Source organism: Hippoglossus stenolepis, chromosome 11 (genome assembly GCF_022539355.2).
Source record: "Hippoglossus stenolepis isolate QCI-W04-F060 chromosome 11, HSTE1.2, whole genome shotgun sequence".
Classification (NCBI taxonomy): Eukaryota; Metazoa; Chordata; class Actinopteri; order Pleuronectiformes; family Pleuronectidae; genus Hippoglossus; species Hippoglossus stenolepis.
In genome coordinates this window covers 4,658,692-4,679,371 of record NC_061493.1, presented here as the reverse complement: position 1 = coordinate 4,679,371, position 20,680 = coordinate 4,658,692, and the positions used below count along the sequence as shown (strand labels likewise).

General features: G+C 39.5%; 1 protein-coding gene across 1 annotated transcript; it reads right to left on the bottom strand.

Annotated features, from left to right (window-relative positions):
- Window positions 1-1,321: 1,321 nt before the first annotated feature.
- On the bottom strand, window positions 1,322-16,600 carry cop1 (COP1 E3 ubiquitin ligase). Its single transcript, XM_035170852.2, has 20 exons — window positions 15,866-16,600; window positions 15,688-15,747; window positions 15,001-15,098; window positions 13,691-13,755; window positions 13,468-13,587; window positions 10,989-11,057; window positions 10,684-10,743; window positions 10,358-10,437; window positions 10,036-10,099; window positions 9,536-9,650; window positions 8,727-8,862; window positions 8,194-8,337; window positions 7,116-7,224; window positions 6,684-6,765; window positions 6,464-6,580; window positions 5,535-5,652; window positions 5,077-5,201; window positions 3,114-3,274; window positions 2,784-2,828; window positions 1,322-2,434 (listed from the first exon to the last, which is right to left on the bottom strand). The coding sequence occupies exons 1-20, from the start codon at window positions 16,213-16,215 to the stop codon at window positions 2,417-2,419; spliced, it is 2,136 nt and encodes a 711-aa protein (XP_035026743.1). The 5' UTR covers window positions 16,216-16,600; the 3' UTR covers window positions 1,322-2,416.
- Window positions 16,601-20,680: the final 4,080 nt, after the last annotated feature.

Below are 20,680 nucleotides of genomic sequence, written 5' to 3'. Positions count from 1 at the left end.
ATAACAGTTGTGTTTTTCCTACCATGAGCCCAAAATAGCTACATTTAACCTCTCTTATTCTATAATATTGTTCTTATACAAACTTTGGTGATATTAACATTATTTCCAGCTTAGTTCTGCCCAACTCCAACTATTGGATGCATTATAAGACCTTATAACACATCTTATAATACGTCCATGCTCCAACCTGAGCAGAGGTCAGAGTCATGATTCATTCACACTGTTGCTTCCTCCTGTGTTACCTGAAAAGTTAACTTCCCAGACCTGTGCATGTGTGTAAACACTGATCACCTGTCATTTCCCTCATTCTCTTATTTGTAATGCTGGGTCAGACCATGGGCCTTGTTTACATTACACTTGTGGAGATGTCACAGCACGAAATAATCATCATCTAATCTGGCTGAGTTCCATTTAGCTGTTTGATTCCTGATGTTTGTTAGGCTCAATGTCACTCAGGTTTCCCTACTACTGTATTACAGGTCAAATATCTGCTGTGAATAAGGCCTACTCCTACCTTTATAATGAAGAGTTCATTAATGAAGAGTTTGCTGATCTAACGTTATGACGATCATAGGTCCACACATTTCAAACCTAAACAAGGTGATAAAGTAGTTAATAACATTTTATGGTTTATATATATATATTGCACATATCATGAATTTATTACTTGAGATAACATTTTAAAATGTTAATAGACATGATATAAATTCTGCTAATTAATGATTTTGAGGGCTTTATTAATGAGCAAATTGGATAATCATTTAATTTATACAGGGTGAGATTATTGTAAACACATGCACAAGAAAATTCAGGTCTGCACACACACACACACCTCCCTGTCACTGCAGAGCTGTGATTGTGTGATACCTAAGGACAATTAGCGAAGAGCATTTTAAATACGATGCCTTTTTTTCGTTTTGTTTTTACTTTTTCTCTTTTAATAATTTACTTTGCAGAAAGTCGGGTCCCAGATTTAATGAGCAATCTGCTGCTCCTTTGTTTTGCCTGTTTTTCATGTCATTACAGAAGGCAACATGTAATTTCTTGAGTTTACAGGGAACACGGTGGACGTGTCCTGCAGTAATAGGTTTCACTGGACGTACAACAGCCCTGGTGTAAAGACAACATTTAGTGGCTCTCTGGCGTTCTAGCTTATACAGATGTGTTCTGGGAGACTGCAGATTGAAAAGATTTACAAGGTTTAAACTCCCCATACGAGACCCATTAGCAGCAGTAAACACATAACTCAGTCATACAAGCACACTCAGGAGAAACTTTAAAATGCCACTAGTATGGAGAAAAGACACGACCAAACAATGACTGAAATTGTTTCGAAATAATTTATTCAGTTATACAAATACAAAACACCTCTCACTCATTTATCATAAAATAGGTAGGTGTTGGCGGTGTTTACTAAATCCCCTCCTTGTGTCGACATGGATCACCACTCCACAGAAACTGACGGCAGTTTGCCTGAAGATACAATGCAGCTCAGCTCAGATGTTTTTTAACCAACAGTATGTGAAGAGAAATTCCATTGCTACTTAACAAAATATGATTCTGTGAGGTTTTCATTTTTTAACAAGCAACAAACAGCTCACATATGAGGAACAAAAAAAACAAAAAACAATTTTGATGTTGATGTTGCATTGCAAAACAATGCCTGCAGTTTACACGAGAATCATTGTGATTACAGAGGTCAAAGTTCTTTTTGTTCCGATAGAAACAGAAATATCAACCGTCTCTCAACATGTTCATTAGTCTTCCATAGGCTACTTCACATTCTACACTCTTCAGCAAGATGATGAACTGACGATACGCTTGACAGAATGAAATTCAAGTCATATTTATTAAAACGGGTTTCTCCCGATCTGAAAAACAACAGTACACATAAAGAGGGAAAACTGGATATCGACAAACAATGGGGGTTTAAAAGCTCCACATGAAAACATAATTTTTGCATGTCATTTTGTCTTGTGCTTTGGCCTTTAAAAAGGGAGAATGCATCGCACTAGTAGGGTTTGGCTGGATGTACCTTCAAAAACAGCTTAATTAAAAAAGGTACATGTTTTCATTTGACCTAAAACCATTAAGAGGTGTTTTATTGTAGCCGGAAAAATGCTTTCTGAAGTGTTCTTGTTCCATTTTGTGCCCAAGCTCCATCCTTGTTTTGTCGCTGTAAAATGACTGCACATCATCTCCTGCTATACTGATGCACTCGTCCAAAGTCTTTTACTGCTGTCCAAACAAAGTGTAGCTCGCTAAAATAAGAAGGGTACAGTTTATTTCAGCCAGGTTGTGGCGGGGCATCCTAAGTCAGCAGGCAGCTTGAGGTCTCCCTGCGTTAGACTGATCCTCTGCCGATCAGAGAAAGGCTGATGGTATTTCTATCGTCCACTGAAGACACGGTGGATGTTCAGACAAGCTCGAGTACCTGTGTGGAGAGAAAAGACAGACATCTGTGTTATCTGTGGTTTAGGATGAGTGCAGTCAATGTGTGACAGGTAAGGCTGCATCTACGTTGATAAAAGGTATCAAGACCGTTCAGAAGGTCAGATTCAACAAGTTAATTTGGAAACAAGTTCTTATTGTATTAGATAAAAAAAATAAAAAAGATTAAGTCTTTGAAAAAAACTGCTGCTGGTTTATGCCAAATGACAAACTGATTCAATCTTAAAAAGGCCTGATACTTTGACTGTAATCTATGACATGGTCTGACATCTCATGCAGGAGGCCTGTGGTTGTTGGTATGATTTATCTACACGTTTGTACAAAATGCAAACCTTGATTGTTCCTTGACTGTTTGCAGCAATCAGCACATTTGACTCCTGAAAAACAAAATATTAGGAAAACACAACATAGTTTAAGTTACTTTATGAATAGTTAATTACTTGTAAAACTATCAGTATAATTTATGCTTAAATGTAACTGTAAAATTGCTTCATGACACCTTATTTGTCTTTTTCATGGTTCTTACACACACGCACGCACACACCTTAACAAAAGCATCAAGATGAAAATGTTTTCTGACTTAGCAGCAGTACAGAGTTGTCGGTTCAATATTCCATTAATATATCAAAGGCAATAACAGTGTCATAATGAGGAGAACTCACTCCGTCAGGCAGGGCCCTCCAACAGACGGCACTGACGAACTCGTTTGTGTCGTCTTCCTTCTTATCCTTGTCCAGGACACTCTTTACCGTGTCAAACTTGAATGTTAACAAAGTCTTGGATAGTCCTTTGTAGTAAAGGTAAAGGGAGTTGTTCTCACTTCCTGTATACACACACACACAAACATGAAATGTTATCTTTTATTTGCAATTATTTACATACTGGTATTTGTGCCTGTAGAGCAATGGTCCCCATAACTCTCTGGACTCTCTTGCACTGCAGACCAGCTGTGTGTCGGTTGTCTGTTATTCACACGGGCAGCGTGTTCGCTACTGGCGGCAGAGCTGCTGGTTTATGTACTGCATTTTCTTCAATACAAGTCTGATTATGTACCAAACTAAACACCAGGACTCTACGGTATGAAGATGTGCATCTTCCGGTCTGTCGATAACAATTAAAGCCCCGTTAAAACAAATGAATGGATTCAGAAAGTGAAACTCTGGAGTGCTTTTACTTTGAAACGGGTTTGGGAAGTGTTGGAAATAATTTTGCGACATAGACAGAAACATTGTGGCTCACAGCAGTATAGAGAAATTTATCTTTCAGCTGAATTTTAATGTTTATCTGTTGAATTTATGTCACAAACATAAATGGTCGCAAAACTTTCTGTATGCGTTTCAAAATAAAAGCACCCCAGCGTTTCTGTCGACTGAATGCATTCTTTTGTTTAAAAAAAAAGGTATTTTTATTGTGAAATATTTGCAGGAGAAGAAGATGCACGGCTTCATACTGTATAGTACTGGTATTTATTTGAGTACACAGGACTACTTTTATACAAGGAAATAGTCATATTTATGGCCTTATCCAAGTCAAAGCCTGTGTAAAAACATTGTGCTGCAGCAGCAGCTTCTCTGCAAAACATATTGTTAAACTGAGAAGCTAAATATTTTGCATTGAACAGATGCTGTAAATATGTATTGATATTAATATTGTGCATTGAATAGATAAAGTTGCACAACTGCTTTTCTTTGTGAAAATGTATGCTCGTACATTGAGCCTTTAACAGAAATTACAAAAATAATAAATATGACCCTCCTGAGTGGGATTTTTGGAAGATATCAGGGTGGTAGATCTCGGCTTACGTTTGGAATTAAAAAGTGATCTTGGGCTTGAAAAGGTTGGTGACCACTGCTGTTGAGACTAATAGGGAATGAGTATAAAATCTGGTGGTGGCAAAAGTGAGCAGCTTTAGGCTAAATTCATTTGACTAAGTTTTTGTTTGAAATCAGCATTTCTAAACTCAAATGATCTCAGTCAGCATTTTGGCACTGCATCGGTTTTAATCACTTACCATACTAACACACCTGAAAATGTATATCACCTGACCCCTCACATACACTGGGCATGCGCAAGCCGGTGTACATAGGACTTGCTCGAATAATAGCTCGTCTCGTACACATGTAAGCAAATGTATCAGTGTGAAATGCAGAATTTAACTGCAAATCAGCTGTTAGCAAAGACAAAAGGATCGGCAACGCTTGTAATTGATTAGCCATGTTGCGTTCTACACTGGCGTGTCACGACCGAAAAGACCCAATCAGCAAGTTTTTTTATTTGTGTCTATGCCATCGTTTCAAAATATCCCAGTTTCTAGTGGTCCTGATTAAGACGGAGTTATCCCGGAGTTTATAAACTAAAACGGGGCCAGCAGCATTTCCAAACTTGTCTGTTTTAGTGGTTCTAAACCTCTGGAGTAGTGTGCACGGATGCCAGGTATGTTCGTAGCAGAGTTGATGCATTTTGAAACTAAAACCTAAAAGTGTGGATGTAGCCAAAGTTTGTCCTCTAGACTTGAACATTTGGTGCAGTGGTGCCTCTGCACTGATAAAAAACACCAAAGAAATGCTGCATTAGGCGTCATTTCACAAAATCGCTGTGTCGTCTTATTCAAAGTAAAACGCTTACCGCAGGCAACATAGTCTCCATTGGAAGCGAGGCCTACAAAGTTCTTCTCATTGATGTGACCCTTGAAGGAGCGCAGACAGTGGGTTTTGTTGACGTTCCACAGCTTCAGCTGACTGTCTGTTGAACTACACATTAAAAGGGCACAAATAAAACTCAGAGCTGGAGGGCATTTTGTGATGGGACATGTTGAAACTGCATGTGAGGACTATCAAGTATAACTATCTCCATTGTTTTCCCATCGATACAAGTATTTTTCATGAAATGTGGTTATTTCAAATTAAAGATCTGCAAAGAAAACAATGAGCTTTAAGAAAATAAAGACAAATCTAAACAGGAAGTAAATAAGCAGGGAACATCTACATATTCAAATACATCATATATAAGATATAATACATTATGTTTATAAAGAAAATTAAACCCCACTGCTCAAAATAACAAATGAGGCTTAAATGACTTACGCAGAAACAATTTCCTCTCCGTTGACAAACTTGGCGTAGGACACAGCCTTCCTATGACCTTTGAACACCATGATTGGTTGCTTAGTGTTGCGTAGATCATAGTAGTGGACACAGTGATCTTTGAAAGGGGGAACACAACAAAAACACTTGACTATTTAACCATGGAGGCAGGCAGCTTTAGCAAAATGACAGTGCCAACGCTTTGTTCACGTCTGTGCGTATCTAACAAGCTGTGTTCTCCATCTGTTTTGTTGCCTGGTGGCTTTTATTCAAGACAGTAAACCAGTTATTCAAAGTTCAAGTAGGGCCATCCTTTTTCAGACTTTGTGGACTTGGACCACGGCGATGCAGAGAATCTGGTAAATAACCCGGGGCAGTTCACATCTGCTGGGTTCATCCAATATTAAGTTTCTTGAAGAATTGATTCTAGGCACAAAAGCATATTTCTAATTCTTATTTCTCCTGTGGGACAGTAATAAATAGTTTTTAGAAGTTTGTCTGGACCGCCAGTCTGTGTGACCACAAAAAAATGTTATGGTCTAGAAGGAAATATTACAGTGGTGTGATGTGTGTGAACTAGGGTCAGAATGCAACAACAATGATAGAGAAAAATTTGATTATTTGCCTGAGAAATGTCTCTCTTTTCCAATTCAGCATCTTTTAACATCTTAATTACACCGTGCTATTGTTAGGCCTGAGTCCGTCCTTGTGCCAGAACCTGCAAACTTGCCTTTACACCATGTCAACAATTTTTAAGTGAATTCCTCTATAATCTCTTGCTGATTTGTAGAAAAGAATTTTGTACAGAAAAAAATAAATGCCGTTTGTTTTTTTTACATAAATCACAATAATTGTTTGCATCAACATTGGCCAGATGAGGACAAAGACAAAAGAAAACCAGACACTCAACCATAAAATACTAATCTTACCTGCACAGCCAAAGGCCAGATGATATCTGGAGGTTGGACTGAATTTAACGCAGCAGACGTTGGCCTTGGCCTCGATGCTAGCCACTGAGTTATCAAGATTGGTTGACCATAACTTCACTAATAAAAAAAAAGAGACAGAAATGAGAAGATCAACAATCAGATACAATAAAGAGGCTGGAAAGCTGGAAGATGACCTTATATTATCATATTCCTCAGTCACCTTTAGCATCATCAGAACCAGAGGCTAAGAGCTTGGGGTCCATCAGATTGAAGTCAACACTCCAACACCTCTTTTCATGTTCCTGAAAGGAAACCAGGGGAAACTATGAGAGGGTGTCGTCCCATGAGGCTGCACTGCGTTATCCGTACACGTCATCTTTCCACACAAAAGCATTTTAAACCCTTTTATTTTTTGTAATAAATGTGTTTGAACTTTATAGTTTGTGATCTTCAGAAAGTTAGTTTTGTGTCTCACTTTTAAGTATAATTCTCAATCTTTTATAAAGACAGACAGAGTGTCACTGTTGCCCTTTGCATATGAGGCCAATATAAAGACAATGAAGTCTTTGAATCCTCAACTATTTAACAATCAATTCAATAAAGACAACCCTAAATCACCAAAAAGTGATGCTCTTAGAGCTCAGTATAATACCTGATAAACTTTGGACCTCTGGCCGGTGAATCCATCCCACAGGATGACAGTTCCCTCATAGTCACTGCTGGCCAGAAGGTTCTTGTGATAACTGCTCCAGCTGATACAGCTGCAAAAAACAAACAAAGGCTGCGATCAATTTCACTACACAGTGAGTCACACGCTTCATCTGACTCAGGCCTCAGTTTCTGGATTTTAAAGAAGAATGTTTTTACAGATCTTTGCCACAGGAAGAGCGTTTTATAAAATGTGCATTGGAACTATACAGACCTGCACAGCACTACAGCTCAAGCCCAAGCAAAACAGTAATATGGACACATTCCTTTTACTTCGCAGTGCTGCTATGGGCTGTAAAATCATTCACGTGTCTTAAAGCTTTTATCACACCATGAATTAATCAAAATAATTTTATTAGTGGAAATGTGGAAAGCAGTGGGGGAACTTTAGAGAGAAGTTTTAGTGAAAACTAAGAGTTTGTTAATCCTGGCATGAGGGAAACTCTAGATTTCCTGTCCAGTAAATAAGATTATTTTAACCAGTAAGCTTTAACTTAAACCAAGTTAGCACGGTAACTTTGTCTGTGTGAATGAAACCTACAACAAACTGTGCAAAGCTTTAGACAGATACAACTAAATAACTGTTAGTTGTGTTGTGACTGGTCACACTGATGGAACATGATGATGGATTGTTCGGAGTCTATTATAAAACAATCCCGCAAGACATGTTTTAATGTTTAAAGACATAATCGATTTTCCACAATCTCCTTCCTCACTGAAAAATACAGAATGAAGGCAGAATGTGACTACGAATGGTGAGTCATATTATCAGAGCTCCATTGATGGTGTTTTTTTTTTTCATTCACCACTTGCACACTTAAATCAGCGTGATCTGCTGTTCTGGGACTGAAAGCTCTGAGTTATATAATCACCTCAGGGTTAGGCCCAGAGTTTGTAAAACCTGATTTCTGGGAAACTTCCCACAGGTTACGAGGTAATCAGCACGCTACAAACACTGCAGTGTAGGATCTGAAAGAGGCCTTTACATGCTTCCTCTTATGAGAAGAGATTATTTCTCTTACCTGATTTTGGAATTGCAGGTCATTTCGTTGACAGGGTAGTGGATGTCCACTGCGTCCTGGATCACAGTGCCGTACTCAAACACCTTGATCTTCTTGGTCACACCAGCAATGGCAAAGTAGTCACAGTCACGGTCAAACTCAATACTGAAACACAATGAGAACACAGTCAGAGATGGTACGTTCACAATAAAATAACATATATATGCCCTTTCCTCTGTTTATAGTGGATCAGGTACTGAGCTGCAAGATTCTAATAAAATTTGCTTCTAAATGGCCAATACTTTTGGGCATTTTTAGTACACGTGGGAGAAACTGAGATCCAACCTCATAACATGATATAACAAATATCTGAGGGGCAACTACAATGACAAAACTGACATACACAGAGTTGTGTTCCTTTTTTAAGATGCATTCTGTGACACAGTAATTATATATATATATATATAAAAATAAATAAATAAATAAATAAATAAATAAATAAATAAATAAATAAAGGACAATATGAATTGTCTTTGGTCGTTTTCTTTTCATACCTGGAGACTATACTGGAGCCATTATAAAGGTCACTGGCATAGGAGAGGGTGGCCAGCGGCCGCACAGAGTTGTAACGGGTGAACTTGGACAAACACTCCATGAAATCATCCAGCTGGTTCAGGTTCCTGCCCTCATCTGAAAACACCAGAGACACCCTTAATAAATATACGACACTGTCAGCAGTAGCTGCTACATATTTATCTGTGTTTGCGGACGACTTTTTTGCTATTTCTGAGCCTTTTGGATCAGCACAGTTCTTTTGTTTGACACATGAACTACTGTAACTGCAGTGGGGTCCAAACATCTGAGATCCCTTTGCCATTCAAGTGCTCTCAAATGTTTGCATCCCACTGTATATGCTGTGAAGCAAAATTAAATATAATCATACTAAACTTTAACTGAACTTCATGCCCTGTTTTAACGCGAGTAAAAATTGTAACATATTCATAAAACAAAGAGGTTAGATTTTGTAGCATGAGCCACAATGTCTGAGTTCTTCCAAATCTAAGAGCTGAGACATCTCACCAGATAATTACATGTATCTGTAACAGCAAGAACTTTTGGTAAAGTGGCCTTTATTTAAAGAAATATGGTTAACTTTAACAGAAACACTTTGGTGAGACCGACAACCATTCACCCCGCCAATACTCTGAAGTGAAATATACAGTTCTAAGAACAAAAGTCTCACTCATGTAACTGTACTGTTTTCTACAATGATCTGTACAGGTCATCTCATCATCTGACCAAACTGCAGTCGTACTGTGACCGACTGCTCCAAATATGACATCATCCTCTGCAGGATTCATACCTGTGATGCGAGACATTTTGTTGGAGAAGTAGCACTGTTCTAGATCCTCAAAGTGAGCCGTCAGCCTCTTTCTTCTGGACGCCAGGGTGCTGTTATACCAGGTCTGTCGTTTTCCCTGGGGAAAACAAAATCAAGGGGGTTATAAATACAGTCAAATCATGCTGTATTCAATTATAACCCATTTATTAGATTTATGGAGAATATTTGTGATGTTTATTTTCACACAACAATAAAAATGTTATCTGAACTTTACAAGCCCTTTGTTTAGTATCCAAAATGTGTGTACAAAGATTTGTTAAAATCACAGAGGAACTTTTTCTCATTTCAGGCCAAACTAATGGACTGCATCCAATTAAAAAAAAGACACCTTCACAATAAGTGATACACACATAAAAAATACATTTAACAAGATTCTGACAATAACAGACACAACTTTTAAATTGTGGTAGAGAATACACAAAAAAAACAGCAATAAGCCAAACTGTGTGTTACTGACTTACCTGGGTTGTTCCACCAAATCCTGGAGGCTGGCTGTAATCTGGTGGCTCAATAATACTACTGCAGCTACCCAACAAAAAAAGAAATAAATACACATTTATAAAAAGGTACACAATAAAACAATGCCAAACAACTATACAGCATTTATGGGATTATATTAAGTTATAAAAAGAGTAGCTATTATAGAACAAAAGGCAAAACATTGAGATCGGTAAGATCACATTTTAAGTTAACAACAGAGGTGAATGTGGTTATTACTACTGTGATGATGATGGATTTACTTCTTTTACAGATATAATTTGTGAGAACACAGGTCCGCTGTACCTGGGTGCTGGTGAGGGAGCCTCCACATTAGGCACCGTGCACTCTGCCTCCATCATTGGAGAGTACAGGCCGCTCATTTCCTGGAAAAGGACACAGACATAACATGTTCGTCTTTCTCCAGCTGGTATGATGAGCGGTTACAGTTGTTGTCATTTCAGAACATTACATGTTCCATCAATAGCTGCCGATTGTCCCTATAACCTTCCCATGAGAACGTTCTTGGAAAAATGCTTCCTGTATCTTTGACTCAGTGTTCTAGTTCCACCTCACAGTTTCAAGGCCTCAGGTTTATAACATGCACATGGGGATGAGTTCTGTTTCTTTACCTCAACACGCTTTATGTCTTCTTCAAGAAAGTTGAGCTCTTTCTGTAGCTGCTCCAGTTGCTGTTGACAGAGCCAGAAACACAGATAAGTACACCTGCCTGTTTTTTTTTAAATAATGACATTGTTATTCTACAAGTGATTAAATCCTTGAAGAGGTGGACTTTTCTGCAATACATACTTAAATACTTATATTTTCACACATTCTTGAAAACTACACCATGATCCCAACAGGCCATACATTGTATAGTAGTATAAAATCTCAATATGGCTAAGTTTAATATTATCTTTTGAAAAAACAATGGCACCTCTCTCTTGTTTCTTCTGGCTTCTTTGAGGAACTCCCTAAGGATCTGTCTCTGTGCTGCTTGAGATTCCTAGTGGAAGGACAGACAAAGTACATAATCACATGCGAGCACAAGCAAAGCCACTGAATACATTTGCTTAACCACCAATGGGATAATAAGATAGGAGAAAATGTTTGGTTCTTAGAGGAAAACCTCTGTGTTCCTTTTATTTTGAACATCTTTTTTGCTACAAATAAAAAGTAAATCTAAAGACGATGATTTCTCCTTTCAAATACACTCATAAACACACACAAACAAACAGTTACTCTGCTTTGTACTTTCACTGCAAAGTAAACTGATATGTAGAAATGGGCAGTTGCATGTTTTACTACAAGTAATTTAATGAAATGTGATACATTGGTAGAGATGAGGCTGTTCCATCGAAACCAAGCAGCATCATCATGAGACCTTTGACAGGTTATACCTGCTATTTCAATTTATATACACTTTCTAAAAATACAGCATTATTTTAGCAAGTGTTAATTTGATGCAGCCATTAACTGACATATCTATATGAGCTCTAAAATGGGCGATTCGCCATTGATACATTTACTTGAATGTCTGGCTGAAAAAATAAATGTAAGTCCGATTTGATAGAAACAGTGTCTTTGTACATTGCATTTCTGATTTTCCACATCTAAATCAGAATCATTTCAAACGAAACTAGAAATGCATAGTTTCCCATATTATAACTCTCATGTTAATTTGCTTATTATCACTGAAGCACGTGTGCAAATATAATTTACAATCTGTAAATAAATTTCCATTTTATGTGTAACACATGCTTTGAATGTATTTCCCTTGCATTAGCATTAGGCTTAAAGTTTGTTCACATGCTGTGCCAAGTTTTTGCTGTGACAGAAAGAGACAGAGAAACAGATGCTGCCGATTACAATATACCTGCCTGCTACTACATAGCATGGGTGTAAATATTATGAAACCAGGGAGGTAGAAAGTAGTACCAGTAAGAATTAGTGGTACTGGCAATTTAGTGTACAACATAGTCAATGACTCCAAATCAATATCATGATTATTTCAAACTTTTACCTCGATTATGATTAATCAACGATTATTTTAGGACTCCCTAGCGGATCGTGATCAGATTACAAATTTTAGTTGACTTGTCAACTAAAAAACACACACTTGGTATATTTTAGTGGTAAAATGGCTGTATGAAGACTGTTAATGGTGCTGCTAAGAAACTGATCAGAGAAATAAACATGTTGGTGACTTCGGACTTACAATCGATATAATGGTGACACTTTCTAAATGACCTCAAACTTCTGTTTGATATTTCGCTATATGTGATGCAACTAAATTTCCAAACTGGAAAAGGTGTGACTCCTACTTCTCTTTTCCTGAGACTTGTATGAACTGTCCAAGACAAGATAAAAACAGGATGTGCCGGGCTGAGTGAGAGCAAGACGTGTACCAGGTTTTACTGCATTTACTCAGTAGGTGTGTCAATGTAAACCATTAAAAACACTTACACTTTGTCCAAATGACCAAGTCGAGCATTACTGACTAATACAATTCATATGACTCAACAACTATTTTAACGCTGCCTGAAGCTGGTCCTTGCAGGAACACTGATATACTATTGTCATCTGCTGGAAATGTGATTCTTACATGTGTTCCTGTGTCAAATAGGACAACAAAGGAAACTAAATGCAAAAACTATATCACCTTCTCAGACTGTAAAAAAGCTAGTTAAGTGCCTGTCATGCATAAAAAATAAGGACAATGTTTTTAAGGTTCGGTGTGTAGAATTTAGTGACATCTAGTGGTGAAGATGGTTCTAACCACTGACGATGTTGCCCGTTTTCACTACAATAAACGTGTTGTCATTTTGGTGCAGCTGTGGCTCAGGGGGTACATTGGGTCAATTCCTAACCAGAAGGTCAGCGGTTTGAACCCAGTCTTCCAATTTCCAAATGCTGAAGTGTCTTTGGGTAAGATACTAAACCCCTAATTGCCCCTGAAAGAGCAAATTCTCATTGAAAAAAGTGCTACCCATGGATGTACTGTATGAATGTGTGTGTGAATGGGTGAAAAACTGGACTGTAAAGCACTTTGAGTGGTCATCAAGACTAGAAAAGCGTATGTTAATACGGACAATTTACCATTTTATCCTTATGGACATTTTCTGTCACCAAATATGTAATTACTAACGTTACGGTAAATTTCATGTTTAACCCAAATTAACTTGTTTGAATCTTGCATTTGTTGGTCGTGTCTCTATGTTCTTCCTTCGTCATGGAGAAACAGGTTATGAAATATCTGTTGCTCAAATAATGAATCATTATATATTTTTAGCATGGAATATTGCACAGCCCTAAGTGAAGCTGAACAGCCAAGATGTAGATATACAATTCTAAAGTAATGGTTAGGACCAAACTACATTAAATACATATGTGATCATCCTCAGCTGTTTACTTACCGCCTCCAGCTGCTTCTTCTTCTGAACCAGCAGTTCCAGCATCAGGTTGACATTTGCCAAGTCCAAGTTCTCTTGGTCAGGACTCAACACATCCTGGAAGACCTGCCACCTAGACCCGTTCTGGAAGACAGAGACACGGATCAGTAACAGATTAGAGTCAAAATCCTGAGTGTGTGAGTTTGAGGGATTCACAGAAAAGGAGACATGTATGCATTGTACTTACAGGATGATCCAATTTTAGTCTCTTTTCCTCTGACCTTTGCTTCTGTTTGAGGATCAGTTCGTTTACTACAGGGGAAGGGGGTAAATGAGAGAGGTGAAGAAAACTACGCAAGTAATTGCCAGACACACCGTCAGGGTGAAACAGTGGAGCGATGATACTCTGGGTGAGAGAGTCAAGTTGTTTCACTTGATTTGTTTATGCACTTTCACTGAAGTATGTTCTCTTCATGATGTTAGAACATAAATTTAGCCATCTATTTGAGAAATTCACATTTCACCCCATGATTTTATAGATTTTTAATCATTTATTAATGGTGAAAACCACTTAGATTCTAGTACGTCCTTTTGTTAAGCTTTGGGTGGATGAAAAATAGAAAAGCTATATTTGTGAATGGCAAAACCTGCAGGGGCAACTTTAATAGGAGATCTTAGCAGCGTAACGTGTATTTGGTTAAACATTCTTCACAGACGTCCTCATGACACAAGCGATGAAGTTTTCATATTCTTGCAGACCCTTATCTACATCCTAACTTAATTTAAGTTAACAATTTAATTGTAGTATTAAGCCTAAATGTAAAAAATTAATCACATTATAGGTTTCTTAAATAGCACAATATAATGGATGTGAACCATGAGACAAAACAATTATGTGTTCACATGCAAATACAGACGTTAATTGGAGCAGAAACATAAATATGTTTCCATTGCAGATGTTTTTTATGGTGAAGTGAAAGCAGGAAAGAGCAAAGAGCCGTTTTCAGACATGCACTACGGAGAGTGTCCGCAGAATTGGACAACACTGCAGGAGATTCTCCGCTCAGACATCTTCACTAAAACACAGAAATCTCCGGAGGGATCAGGTGAGGGGCGGTGCTGCAGGCAGAGGCAGGATGCAATGTATTAATTCCGCTGAGGAGATCACTGGGTTTTGTTTATAGCATCAACATCAGTGACGGCCCATTTACATCTTTGTCTGCATCTTCTACATGCATGGCTCCTATTTTTAATCCGAAGATATTTGTGTGTTCATTTTTGCATGTTAGAAACATTGTCAACACACCCACTTGCTCGTAGTGAACCCTCCGAGGGATCTCCTGCTGTGTTCTCACATGGGCTCATATGGACATTCTCCAGAGATCTTACTACGGGGTTGGCAGGAGAAACTCCAGAGAAAGGCCGGAGCCTGTCACTCGGACATTTGCATTCTCACATACAGCCCCTCCAGAGAATGTCCAGAGATTATCTGGAGTTCAGTGCACGTCTGAAAGCAGCTTTGGTCACTTTTGTATCATTTGATTTTGGAATACCTACCAAGAAAGTTTGGGTAAAGCTGATCTACATTATCCACAATATAGTTACACTTGGGACATCTGTTGCTATCCTCGAGGCTCTGGCGGATACACTTGAAACTGCAGGGAGGAGAAAGAATTAAAATAATCAAAGCAATTTCAAAATCGGGGTCCTCGCACCAGTCGGCGCTCGGGCCGGTGGAAACAATCTGAGCAACCAGCAATCATGTTAAGTTGCATAAAACTGTTTTTGAAAATGCTGACATGCAAGTGTAAAACCACAGAGCATAGACGTGTTGGATTTCTCTATTCTCACACTAAACAGTTTTATCCTTTCAATTAACTTATTTTTAAATGAACACCAACAGAGACCAGTCAGTCACTCCACCTATTTACACACGCAGTCTCAAATTAACCCCACATTTTCCCTCTAAATCATCTGAAAAACCTCACTTTGCGAGGGCAAAACAACCGTAACTAGGATACAAAGACTAGTTTTGGCTTGTTGAAGAGGCAAAACTATGAATCCTTCTTTTAGCAACAGTGACTACTTCGGGAGTTTGTTGACAGGTGGAGGAGAAGAAAGTTGTACCTTCCTCCATCTCTGCCTGCGGGCATCACTGATACACATAATTAAACAGCTCCTCCTTGTTCTCACACAAACTTCATATAATTTAATGCACAAACACAGATCCCCCCCAACACTCACCAGAAACTGTGGCCACACTTTGTCATGTGTGCCTCTTCTATCATTTCGAAGCAAATGGGACTGGAAAAGCAAAACATAAAGAGAAGTTGTGTTGAGTGCAAGTTCAAATTTGGTTCTGAAACTTTCCCAGCAGTAGCAGTTGTGATGTCAATGCCCTGCAAAAGGGACAGAAACTAACCAGACAAAATCGTTGCTTTTATCTTCGTATGAATTCAGGAGGCCGTTGTATAAAGGTGCTTGGTGGAGGGTTTTCTTTCTGCTGCCCGAGGACGCAGAGGGTCTGCTCAGAGACGCAAACCCGCCCCGGGACGAAGGCACGGCGGCCAAAGTTGGCACCGCCAAGACGCCCTCGCCGGCTGCTGCCAGGGTCCGGGTGGGCACAACATTCCCAGAGTTGTTGCCATTACTTGTGACGGCGTTGCTGCCGCCGCCACCGTTTGTGTTCCCGCTGCCCCCGGTGCTACTGCTGCTGGTGCTGGGCACGGAGCTCGCACCGCCAGGGCTTTGCTGTGGCCGGCCGCTTGACATCACGCAAAGGCCCGACGAGAAACTCCCCGAAATCCGCTGCGTCGCTGCTCAAAGCATCCGGACGTGCTGCTATTTGGCCGCTTTAGAAGGTCTCGGCTAGCTGGCTAGCTGGCTCGCCTGTGTGCTAGCATCCTGGGAGGAAGCAACAGTGCCCGCACATCCAGCGTGTTTAACTTGTCCGTTTTCCGTCGCGTCTGTCACTGGCGGAGTATTAGAAAGTGTCTGTGGCACTAAAAGCATACAGACAGGAACACGCACACGGACAAGTGCAACCACAACTGCGTTGCTCAGGAGATTAGCCGGTTAGCTTCGGTTAGCCATGGGCAGGAATCGCTTGGACTCTCCTCGATTACCCAGTGTGCTCCCGGCTTTCAATCACTGCCCCCTAGCGAGGAGGAGTTTAACTGTGCTGGTGGGAACTACGCAGCAAACTGTTGTCTACCTTCATTTGTACAACTCAACTGGAGAATACAATCATGAGCATATAGGTTTATTTTATTTAAACCTTTACTATAGGAAAATGTGACAAAACATCCTCAAAGGTACACTTACTTGTTTCCCCCCTCAGCCTTCAACCACAACCAGATGTTATTAAAAGCTCAGAAAAGACATTGTTATATTATATCACAGATTATTTTGTCACAGGAAAATAATAAATTTCACCCTCCCAAACAACAAACTACAGCCATAACAGCCACTCCACAACCAACTGAGCACAGTATTACTCAACTAAAACATTGAATGTAGCGACAGGTGATTGTAAAGGATCATTTCATATAGAGATCTTGTTTTGAATTTTCTTTATATTTTTACTGTCTTGGTCACTGAGTGGACAGACTGGCAGATCTCGAGTTCCAGGTTTACCATGTGCTTTTTAAACATCATCCTGATAATCATGAACATCCAAAGATGCCACATATCAGCGATGTCGTGTCTAATAAATATCCAGTAAATATCAATAGACAAATGTATCATGAAACTGATAAGATCATGAGAAGACTAAAGGGATCATGTTCAACTGTTCTTGACAAGTTCTTTTCAAAAAATGTTTATGAACACTATAGTTCTATCTCAGATCCCCGTAAAGTTCACTGAGGGACACATGGGTCCTTTTCGGGATTTCAGTCTGTCATAGAGTGCTGCCTCATGTTTGTCCTTTTCATTTCCCTGATGATATTGCCTTCACGTCAAGAAAACAAGCAGCCAGGTCACATCCACAAAGTGCAGCCAGTGGCCGTGCCAAGAGAAACAGCGTCGTGTCATTCAACCATCCACCTGCAGCTCTGCAAATAAAACATACGGAGCACTAACATATTCATGCTCACAGTTTATGCAGACTGCTACTTGCTTTTCCATTTTTACCTCCACGTGGGCAAATAAGGGGTTCCTCCATGTCAGCACGCACAACATGGATTTTCCCATGTTTTTGTTTGTGGAAGAAGTTTATATGTATCATTATGGAGCTCCGTTAGGATATGAAGTAAGGTTTTCAGCAAGAGGAAAACTACTGGATACGTAGGGACCAGATAAATTTCCCTGAAGAGGACCACCATGTTAAAAATGTCTCTCTCTCTCTCTCTATGTGCAGCATGCGTCGGTCATGTTGTGTTTAATTGAAATTGACTTGAAATAAATTTAAAAAAATTACTTGATTAAGATACAAAATTTCAATCTGTGTTAAATACATTGAAATATATATAATTATGGATCTAAAGATACATTTAAAAGCTAGCAATTGCATTTGTTGTATGAAGATAACATATAAAATAAAGAAAATTGAAAATAAAAATGGTAGGTAGGTGTGTGACTTTTCAAAAACAAATATCAGTAAAATTTTTTGTAGAACACCGTAAAAATACTCTGTAGTGACAGTTGACTCTGAATAAGACCCTTTGAGCTAAACACCTGCTGTACTGTATATACACCGTGTTGCATTTGTCCCCCCCTTCCTCTATTTTATACCATTGGCACAGAAAAGCTTGCCTTCTTTCTTTCTTTCTTTTTCCCCTTTTCTTCTTTTTCCCCTCCTCATTTGTCCTGCACACCAGCCTGGATTTTCTCCTTTTTGGGGACCCCCACTTCTTTTTATGATGAACCAGGTTGTGTGTGTGCGCGCTTGTGGAGCCGCAGGGGTCAGCGGTGTTATTGCACTGGAGGTTAGCGAGCGGCCAAGAGGTAAAAAGAGAAAGAGTGAGTGACACGGTGAAAATAATGAGGGTGTGTGGAGAACCAAATGAGTGAGTGAGTGAGGAAAATGTGTGTGTGAAAGAGAGGGAGAGCAGAGAAGAGAAGACAGAGAGCGGGCCTCAGGGTCGATGAGGTCAAGACGGACAAGCTCAGATGAAGGATAATCTGTGGAGGTCCCTTACAGTGGGGGGTGAGGCCCCGATGGAGCACACCCATTCAGACTCCCTCTCTCTCTCTCTGTCCCTCACACACACACACACATACACACACACTGCACACACCAAAATTGCTCTCTTCTTCTCTTTCTCTTCTTTCTCTTCTCCTTCATCCTCCCGCTCCCTCCCGTTTTTGTTGCTTTCTCTTAAAACCCACCCCTCCTATTTCTTGTTTCTTTTTTTCCAACACAGTTGCAGCTGGATTTCAAAGGGCACTTTGCCAGCAGAAAAAACTGAATGTTTAGCAGGCAGATCCCTCAGTCAGGCAGGCTGGGATTGTGGAATTCCAGCCTCCCACTCTTTAGGAACAGTTTTTTGCCCCTTCGGGGGCCCCTGCCATAACTGCCAGCGGCCTCCTCCTCCATCTCCATCTCCAGCCTCGAGCCAGGGCCCTGTTTGCAAATTGAGCTTGACGAAAACAGTAAGGGAGCAACATTAAAGAAGGTGTGGAACAGCAACAACTGCCTATGGTAGCCATAGTTTCTTTAATTATCAGGTGAATAATGCGAGATTAATGACGGGATTTCTTTGTAAAATATAGAACATAAGCTTTTAAATCCACAAATGGTAAAATTCAAGTCTTGAATCAGAGGTAGCTGTGAAGTTTGTTTTAGAATTTCCAAAAGCAGTACAGAATCTGTTACGAGTGTCTGGAAACATGTCAATGAGTGCACCTGTGATTTGAGTTAGGACAGTGCGCACAACATTTATTCATTCTTTTATATATTTCAAGAGTCAAATAACACCAGTTCATGATGAGCTGCAAAACCACATGGTTTGCATGTTTTATTATTACTGAAAATTCTGCATTGAGTGCAATACCCAGTCAAATTACATGCAAACTCTTGTAGTAGCCTACGTCTCCACTGTTCAATAGAAATCGGTGCAGGGTGACAGAGGGTGACTACACAGGCTGTTGTCTAATTGTGAGGTGTGAATATTTTCCTCAAATGTATGAAAACGTGCTCACAATTCCGTATCTGACAAAAGAACAATGTTAGTCAGACCTTGGCAATGTTAGTGTGAGAGAACCTTGAAGTCCATGTATTTTATGTTTGGGAACTTAAAACCGCAATTATACAGTTTAGAAGGAGCAAAATCTCCGTGTAAGAGGACCTTGAGTGCAGCTTTTTTTTTGTTAAACATAACTTTTGCTTACTATCCTAAAGAGATCGGTAATGTGGTATTTTAAAATCTTATTGGTGGTGTTTGGTGTTTCTGCAGATGTGCATGTGTGTATGCGGGTACATATGTTTTACATGCAGATGTGTACCGTGCGTTGTTTTTGTATTGATTGCCTATTAGACCATTTTTGTGCTTGTTTATATGGTTACATCAATAAAATAGACCAATAAAACCTCCAGGTTTACAAACATGACATAACATCCCCCCATATTTTTCTCCCGATGTCTCTCCTGCTTCCATTCCTCCCTCTCACCTGATACTTCCTCTCCCTGTTCTCTCAGCCCTGACTCGGCCCACACGGACACAAGAGTGAGCTGCAAAAAAGCAGGTAGCATATTTGGATGAAGAACTCTTTTCATGTGCGAGACAGATGTTGTGGCTGTCCGTGCTGCACCGCTGAGGAGAGCCAGAGCATGAGTGAGTGAGATAGATAGATCAAGAGGAGGGGGAAAGGGGGGTGGGGGTGGGCAAAAGGAAGAGAAAGGGGGGAAAGCACGAGTGGGAGGGAAGGAGTGAGGGAGGGAGAGGGTTTCTCAAACCTCACCACCTTCACTCTGGATTGTGTGTGTGTGAGTGTGTGACGACACAACAGCTTGTGGAAAGTAACTTACTATGTTTACTTGAGTAGGCTACAATTATAATCTGGATTTCAGCATTTTTATTCTATTCCACTGCTACTATTTGAGAAGCAAACATAAGAGGGATATCAAATCTATTTTACCCCATTGGAAGACATGCTGCTGTGCAAATTAAGATTTTACACACATAACCAATGGAGTTCTAATACAAGCCAGATTGAAGTATATACAAAATACTAAGTAGCTCATACCACATTAAGATGCTGGTTACACAGAAATGCGTAAATGAAAATAATATTA